This window comes from Sinocyclocheilus rhinocerous, unplaced genomic scaffold (genome assembly GCF_001515625.1).
Source record: "Sinocyclocheilus rhinocerous isolate Xijiao unplaced genomic scaffold, SAMN03320098_v1.1 scaffold447, whole genome shotgun sequence".
Classification (NCBI taxonomy): domain Eukaryota; kingdom Metazoa; phylum Chordata; class Actinopteri; order Cypriniformes; family Cyprinidae; genus Sinocyclocheilus; species Sinocyclocheilus rhinocerous.
Window position 1 is genome coordinate 288,241 of NW_015648653.1, and position 9,078 is coordinate 297,318.

The window sequence follows — 9,078 nt, forward strand, 5'->3', positions numbered from 1 at the left end:
CCAACACTTTTTCACACCACTGTATATATATATATATATATACATAAATTTTTTTAATTAAATAAGTTTTATAATTTATTATCTTCTTGTCGATCCACCAGCTCACATTTACAACTGTGTTTTCTGCGTAAAAATAAGGGTCGTTTTTGGCTTTGGCCTAAAAGAGCAGAAGGGCTTATTGAAAAATGCAAATTCATTCTCTGCCAGCAGGTGGCGCTTTTTGCCAGGAATATAGCCGTTTCCCCCGTAACCACAGTAAACAAAGCAGTGCAGCACCTGACTTTGAAACTTGCAGGGCTCACATTTAATCAATTAAATAGCCTTTTGAAGTGTAAGCTATATCTCATTATAGCGGGATAGAATGGTAAAATATGGGAGAATCCCGGGAAAAACGGGAGGGTTGACAGGTATGCTGAGAGAGGAGCTGTAAAAATATATTGAGATGGTTTTTGGTACTTATACCGCAAATATATATTCTTAAGGACATCAAAACCTAAAATAAAACTCCAGAAAGGTGTCAAATATGTGACCTTTAACTTGTAATGGAGTAATATTTGAGCAGCAGTATCTGTACATTCACTCAAGTAATGGAGTTGTGTACTTTGTCCACCTCTGTCTAAATGTTGTACGACTCGTCTGCGTTTTAGCTCGCATTCTCCGGTGATTTATTACTGGCGCATACTGATGTGCAAAACATGATTTTAAAATGCATTTTACTTCATATTTTTTCTTAACACTGCACTTGTAATTTAAGTAACTTCATTTTTTAGACATTAGTAACTGTAATCAAATTACATAAAATTAAATTGTAATGCATTACATTACTGCGCTATCAGGAAAAGTAATTAGAATACAGTAACGTGTTACTGTGTAACGTGTTATACCCAACTCTGGTTAGACATCATTTAGTCGCCCAGAGTGAAGATTTAGTCACATATGCGAATGGTTTACTCGCATAGTAGAGGGTAAATTAAAATAATAATAATAATAATAATAATAAAACTAAACTATTATAATTCAAATTAAAATAATTTAATTCTTAAATTAGATTCCAAAATGTTCAGGACCCCCACTCTTTTTAACCAGTGAATTTACACTACTCTTCAATTTGTCTAAGGATTTTTAACTTGGGTTTCTACATAATAAAACATTTTAGAGCTTAGCATAATTAGTTAAATGTATATTTATTATGCCCCTTTTGGGGTGGAAGCAAAAACATGCTTTTTTTGTGTGTGGAAGTTTACTGAAGCCCCCTAATGGGCCCTGGCCCCTGGTTGAAAATCAACCAGGATTCCCTAGACACTTCTGTCCAATGGCTAGGGTTGGGAATCGAAAATCGATTCCGATTCCAGAATCGGACACTTAAGGTCAGGAATTGGATACTTGTTGTCAAATCAAATTTTCGATTCCGCCTATTGATTTCTATGCACTTTTTTTTCTTCATCTGTGAGGACCGGACCTAGCGATCTGCCAGGACCTTGCTCGCGAAGCGCTCCAAAGTTTGGCTACATTTGCGATCAGAAGCCAAAAAAGCTAAGTATAATATCTGTGATAGCTAAACATGTTGCAAGAGAGGTGTCACCACCAACATGACAAAGCACTTTAATATAATAGATCGTTAAAGATCGTGAACACGATTCAAACAACAACGTGATTCTATTCCTAAATTATAATGATTCATCGGTTTCACTCCTCAACCTTTGACGTGTGCGATCAATGTTCACATTGTACGATCAATGTGTACGATCACACCAGTGTGATTTGAGCATTTAAATCTGCGTTCGCGCTGCCATTGACCTAAAAAATAGAGCAGCTGTCATCTGTCATGAATGAAACAGCTTCACAGTCTTTTCAGCCACACAGTATCATTATTTCTGTTGCACAATCAGCTTGTAACACTCCAAAGAGAAAGGAAAACTTGAAATCGCATCATATGACCCCTTTAATCATTAAGTCATAAATTACATGTGATTTTGTTTAGTTGTCTAATGTTTTTTCTTCAGAATCATGAGAGAACCACAACTTCCATTGGGGAAAAAAAGAAGGGAAAAAAATCAATTTGTCCAGAATCATGCAGTTCTATTTTGCACACAAACAGCTCTTTATGTTTTTTTCCAGTTTTTATGTAGCCTGTTGTTTTTTTGTTCATGTTATTCAGCTCCAATAAATGGTTTGCAAAAAAAGAGACAGGATAAATGTTTGATATCATTATTTAATCACATTGGAATCGAAACTGGGAATCGAAAAGAATCGGAATTGAGAAGCAGAATCGGAATCGGAATTGATAAAATTAAAACTATACCCAGCCCTACCCATGACTGATATCAACTCTCTTTGTCTTTGCTCACATTTTTTGCTCACACACAAGTCAGACATTGAGACATTGCAACATTCCATAAAAAATAAGAATGATCAAAAATCTCCCCATCCTCTACCCTCCCACATTTCCACAGCTTTCCACGCCCATATCTTGGGAAGTTTAATCTAGAGAGAATGACCAGTGATAAATGGGCAAGGGGTGGGTTCATGACTCTTTAAAAAGCTGCTGCCTATTTAGGGTGGTGAGGCAGCACACTCACCAACACTCACAATGGCCTCATTATCAATCTAACGTAGAAACGAGCGCAGATCTGTGCGCACAAATCAACTCACGACAGAGTTCATGTGTGATTCATGAAACATTCGTATGCCTCCAATCTCATCGTACGAATGATCGCACGTTGATAAAGGTGGCGGCTGAAAACAATCGTCATTTGAATATCACGCCCCTAAAAACACCCTGGTTTAGAAGCCTCGCCCCTAGAGTTTACGACACGGAGAAACGAAACCCAGCCAAAAAGAGGACGTAATCTCATGAAAGAGAAATTGATTTTACTCCAAAAACACCTGTTAACCTTGTAATTGCAAACAATTAGGATACATTAATTTATGTAGTTTATATGTATATTAAAATACTGGTAAATATAAACAGCCTATTTAGTTCCCCTCACTCTACAACAAATATTTTAAATTTAACGGTATTCAGAACAGAACAATAATGAAAAATATGTAGTTATAAAATTATATATTAAACTATAAAATAAAACACAAATTAGGCTATAACGGCATTCATTATAAACAGCATACAAATGTCAAGCAAAACTGAAATGGCATTGGGCTCACGAGCCTGTCTCATACCACAAGAATCCAAATGTTCCCATTTTTGCCATATTTGTAACATTTGTTTGCATAAATATTACTCATTATGTAGCCTAAACATGGCTTTATACTTCACTCATGTTCTAATATCCATGTAAAATCCTTCACATGCACAAAAATGTTTGTTTGGGCGCTGCACGCTGATTTTACAGCGGACCTTTTAAAATAAACATTGTAACTTTTATGTTTGGTTGACTGCATTTTAGTTGGCTGAAATGTTAGGCAACGGTAGAACTAATGTTGTTTGTGTGTGCGTGAGGTGCCTGTGTGATCAGATGGATTAAATCAAATAAAGATGTAAAGAAAATAAATAATGCATTAAGAGTGTCACAAAAACTAGCGTAGCCTATACTTGTTGCAGTGTTTTTTTTGTTTTGTTTTTTTTTTCCTTTTGTTAATCTGTTAATTATATTATAGCCTATTATATATTTTGTGTGATCCTATTTATTTTATAGACTTAATTTCTGTTTTACTCCTTTCACAGAAGCACTGCAGGTGCATGATGCGACGATTGAATCCTCATGGTGTTTTTTACGCTACTATTCGCGCATATAAAGCTAAAGCCCTGTATAAAACCAAAAAAAAAAAAAGACATTCTAATCTTACTGGTTAACGATCGACAAATGAGCTTCGTTTGACTGTCAGGAAAATACAAATGAACAAAATGCTGTCATTTTACAATTCTTCACTGTATTTACTATGCTGCGCGCAAGTTCAGGTAACTCAAAAACTTGCGTACACAAGCTGAGACCAGACGTGAGATTTGATCGTAGCCACCGCTCACGTCCATATTGATAAATTCCAAGTTTTGCGGTGAAACGACCGTACGCCCAATTTTCTGTCGTATGTTTGTTTCGTAAATGAGGCCCAATGACTACAACAATCTCTAAACATTGACCAATTATTAGTTTTTCCCTTCAGTCAAGTTTTGAGATATCATGCACTGTAGAGGAAGCCGATGTGACTTCTGCTCTAAACAGCTCATGTGATGGAAACTGCGCTGGAAGAACATTGGCACAGGCATCCACTCCTTTTCCACTTTTCACAGAGACAGGAAGTAAACAATGGCTGTTCTGTGATCAGAGAACTGCCCAATGGCATAGCGGAACATTTTGCACGAGCATGGGGTGTTAACCTGGCCAAATAATGATGGAAATGGTCTCTAGGGTTTTAATCACTGAGATACCAGCAATCTGGGGTAAAACTGTCCACTAAGAATATAACTATTACAAAAAACTGATTTGCTTTATACCATGTTATAAGTAAAACTTTTGCAATGCCAAGAGGAAACTCAAGAGGAAACATTTCTCTTTTTGCATTCACACTTACTTAATGGCCTCCAGATATCCTTTAGCTGCTGCTACATGTAAGGGAGTAGCACCAGTCCGGGGGTGGCAAAGATTAGCAGGTAGCCCATTTGTGAGCCAGTGGCGGGCATCACGCATGATCCACTCCTCTTCTGCCCGCTTAGCTGTCTCCACATCCGTGTCTGATGAGAGATAGACTAATTACAAGGTCTCATACACTTATGCATAAAACAATAAAATATGCAAGATTCTATGAGAATTATCTACTATTTACCTAACTAGCTGACTATAAGTGAATTTAATGTAAATGTACTCTTCTGTGTATTTCTAGAATAAAAATACTTAAATGGTAATATTTTGTAAATAAATATAAAAGGTCTTTGAGAAGGTAAATATGTACTGTAAAAAGTTACGCATTACACTTTGTAAAAATGCCTTGCAGTTTTACTAAACTAAATTAAAAAGTAAAACTGCTTCGAGTCCGCGCACTAAAGGGATAGTATACCCAAAACTGAAAATTCTGTCATAGATTACTTACCCATATGTTGTTCTAAATCTGCATCTGTGATAAGATATTCTGAATAATAATTTTGGTTTTCAGTGACTTCCAATGTATGTACAAAGTCATACTGTTTTGGAAGTGCATGAGAGTGAATATATCATGACAAGAGTTTTCATTTTTGGGTGAACTATGCCTTAAAAGGGGTCATATGATATTGCTAAAAGAACATTATTTTGTGTATTTGGTGTAATGAAATGTGTTTATGCAGTTTAAAGTTAAAAAAAACACATTATTTTCCACATACTGTACATTATTGTTTCTCCTCTATGCCCAGCCTTTCTGAAACGCATCGATTTTTACAAAGCTCATCGGTCTGAAAAGCGAGGTGTGCTCTGATTGGCCAGCTATCCAGTGCGTTGTGATTGGCCGAATACCTCAAGCATGTGACGGAAATGTTACGTCCTCTACCATACTGTGATGCCCTGTCAGGCCGGCGAGACGAGACAAAAACATTAAAACCCATTATAGACGAGGCATTTGTTGCATCAAGTGGGGACATAATTACGGATTATAATGATTTATACTGTCTTTTTACGCGTTGCATCACGCCGCATAAACATAAAACCATGTCTGCATTTGTGATCGGAGAAATGACAAACAAGTGCTACTCTACACTGCTCAAAACTCGTGTTTGAATCGTCAGTGGCAAATTCTTTAAATATAAAAAAACGTACTTACAGTCTGTGAGTCAGAACAGCCGGCATTGTAGTCTACTCTACTTATTTTACATTTACTGCATTGTGTCCTGCTCCTGTACTCAAACCAGCTTGGGTTGGGTTTTTTTTTTTGAGTGATGGCAGGCTTTATTTTCTGATACCTCTAAATTTAATTGAGTTCCATATAAGTGTATTTATGATGTGACATTTCAGATGTTCTGTTGACTAACCCTGTGTCAATGAGTGTTCTTGCAGCAGTGTCTCTGTGGCCTCATCCTCTGCAATGTCCATTGGCACATCACCATCACAGTTCACCGTGCAGAGAGATGCACCATGCCTGAGCAGAAATCTAAAAGTGACAGTACCAGTAAATAAGCACAGTATAATACATGCCAAATGGGTTCATATCTTTCACAGCAGTGCAAGTAGTTCTAGCACTTACTGAGGCAGAAAGATTTTTAAATGTTTTAAACCCCTCAAATCACACAACTCTGTCCACAAACAAAAACACACATTTAAAAATTGTCACAATAGCCGGGTTTCCATCCAAAGTTGCGAATTTAACTTGTGCACAAAACTGGAAAATCGCATAAAACATTTCTGAACAAGCATCGTTTCCATTCAACAAGTCAAAGTGAACAAAATCGTCACTTCCTGATAAACTGGCACTATAAATCACTAAGAAAAGTAGGAGAATATAATAATTTTCATATATACAGGTACATCTCAATAAATTAGAATGTCGTGGAAAAGTTCATTTATTTCAGTAATTCAACTCAAATTGTGAAACTCGTGTATTAAATAAATTCAATGCACACAGACTGAAGTAGTTTAAGTCTTTGGTTCTTTTAATTGTGATGATTTTGGCTCACATTTAACAAAAACCCACCAACAAATTAGAATATGGTGACATGACAATCAGCTAATCAACTCAAAACACCCGCAAAGGTTTCCTGAGCCTTCAAAATAGTCTCTCAGTTTGGTTCATTAGGCTACACAATCATGGGGAAGACAGTTGTACAGAAGACAATCATTGACACCCTTCAAAAGGAGGGTAAGCCACAAACATTCATTGCCAAAGAAGCTGGCTGTTCACAGAGTGCTGTATCCAAGCATGTTAACAGAAAGTTGAGTGGAAGGAAAAAGTGTGGAAGAAAAAGATGCACAACCAACCGAGAGAACCGCAGCCTTATGAGGATTGTCAAGCAAAATCGATTCAAGAATTTGAGTGAACTTCACAAGGAATGAACTGAGGCTGGGGTCAAGGCATCAAGAGCCACCACACACAGACGTGTCAAGGAATTTGGCTACAGTTGTCGTATTCCTCTTGTTAAGCCACTCCTGAACCACAGACAACATCAGAGGCGTCTTACCTGGGCTAAGGAGAAGAAGAACTGGACTGTTGCCCAGTGGTCCAAAGTCCTCTTTTCAGATGAGAGCAAGTTTTGTATTTCATTTGGAAACCAAGGTCCTAGAATCTGGAGGAAGGGTGGAGAAGCTCATAGCCCAAGTTGCTTGAAGTCCAGTGTTAAGTTTCCACAGTCTGTGATGATCTGGGGTGCAATGTCATCTGCTGGTGTTGGTCCATTGTGTTTTTTGAAAACCAACGTCACTGCACCCGTTTACCAAGAAATTTTGGAGCACTTCATGCTTCCTTCTGCTGACCAGCTTTTTGAAGATGCTGATTTAATTTTCCAGCAGGATTTGGCACCTGCCCACACTGCCAAAAGCACCAAAAGTTGGTTAAATGACCATGGTGTTGCTGTGCTTGACTGGCCAGCAAACTCACCAGACCTGAACCCCAGAGAGAATCTATGGGGTATTGTCAAGAGGAAAATGAGAAACAAGAGACCAAAAAAATGCAGATGAGCTGAAGGCCACTGTCAAAGAAACCTGGGCTTCCATACCACCCCAGCAGTGCCACAAACTGATCACCTCCATGCCACGCCGAATTGAGGCAGTAATTAAAGCAAAAAGAGCCCCTACCAAGTATTGAGTACATGTACAGTAAATGAACATACTTTCCAGAAGGCCAACAATTCACTAAAAATGTTTTTTTATTGGTCTTATGAAGTATTCTAATTTGTTGAGATAGTGAATTGGTGGGTTTTTGTTAAATATGAGCCAAAATCATCACAATTAAAAGAACCAAAGACTTAAACTACTTCAGTCTGTGTGCATTGAATTGATTTAATACACGAGTTTCACAATTTGAGTTGAATTACTAAAATAAATGAACTTTTCCACGACATTCTAATTTATTGAGATGCACCGGTAAACCTGTAAAAATCTCAAAATCCTCAATAAGTTCTTTTTTGGACTTAGCAGTTTTTTTAAACATGTAAACACAACTTGTAATTAATCTGATGTGACCTGCAGATTCCAGTTACCTTTTGTCATTGTCCTGTGCAGTTCATCTGATCCTGAGACTAACAGGTAAGAAATGGCTTGACTGCTTTTATGAGCATACTGGAAGTGTAGACAGTATTTATGATTGTGAACACGACACTATTATGTGAATTCATCCATTTGTCTGACCAGTTAAATCACGCAGGAATCGCTGATCTCACCGAGAGATAAATGAATGCAATGTAGCCAATTAAAGCTTTTTAATAGTCAAACAGACAAAATCCATAAAGTCTGTCTGTGCGAGAGCTGCGCAGACGCCAGTATAGAGCCAGCGGCGCGTAATAGTGTTTTCCAGGCCTTGACGGAAAGATTAAATATCAAACGAGCATCTCGGAGGACCTCAGTCTTTGATAAAATGCCACTAATAAAATAAAGCCTGAAAATGACTGGAGACTCGTTATCAGATGGAGTCCACAGAGCGGGAGGATTTACAGACAGAATAAAGAGAGCGAGAGAGAGAGGATGAAAGAGAAATCCGAGGAGGTGAAGAGACGTCTACAACATATGGCCTTTATGAGACGCACAGCTGCTTGATGCAGGGACACTAGAGGAAGTGCTCGTTTGATCGCCCGTGAGAACGCTGGTCCAGATGTGCCCACAGGTGCTGATGTCCTTCACCACCAACAGACCATCATAATATCAAGGACACACCTTCAAGTGTACTGAGAGATTGGGAATGATAGACAGGTATTTTACATCAATAATTTGTGACCCTGGACCACAAAACCAGCCTTAAGTCGCTGGGATATATTTTTAGCAATAGCCAAAAAAACATTGTATGGGTCAAAATTATAGATTTTTCTTTTATGCCAAAAATCATTAGGATATTAAGTACAGATCATGTTCCATGAAGATATTTTGTAAATTTCCTACCAAAAATATATCAAAACTTAATTTCTGATTAGTAATATGCATCACTAAGAACTTCATTTGGACAACTTTAAAG

General features: G+C 37.6%; 1 protein-coding gene across 1 annotated transcript in view; it reads right to left on the minus strand.

Annotated features, from left to right (window-relative positions):
* Nucleotides 1–9,078, minus strand: part of LOC107710164 (protein phosphatase 1 regulatory subunit 12C-like) — a 38,283-nt gene that overhangs the window by 17,869 nt on the left and 11,336 nt on the right. Inside the window, exons 4-5 of the mRNA XM_016514901.1 lie at nt 5,954–6,072; nt 4,528–4,687 (exon numbers count right to left, since the gene is read on the minus strand). Coding sequence (XP_016370387.1) covers nt 4,528–4,687; nt 5,954–6,072 — 279 coding nt within the window. The remainder of the gene's footprint in view (nt 1–4,527; nt 4,688–5,953; nt 6,073–9,078) is intronic.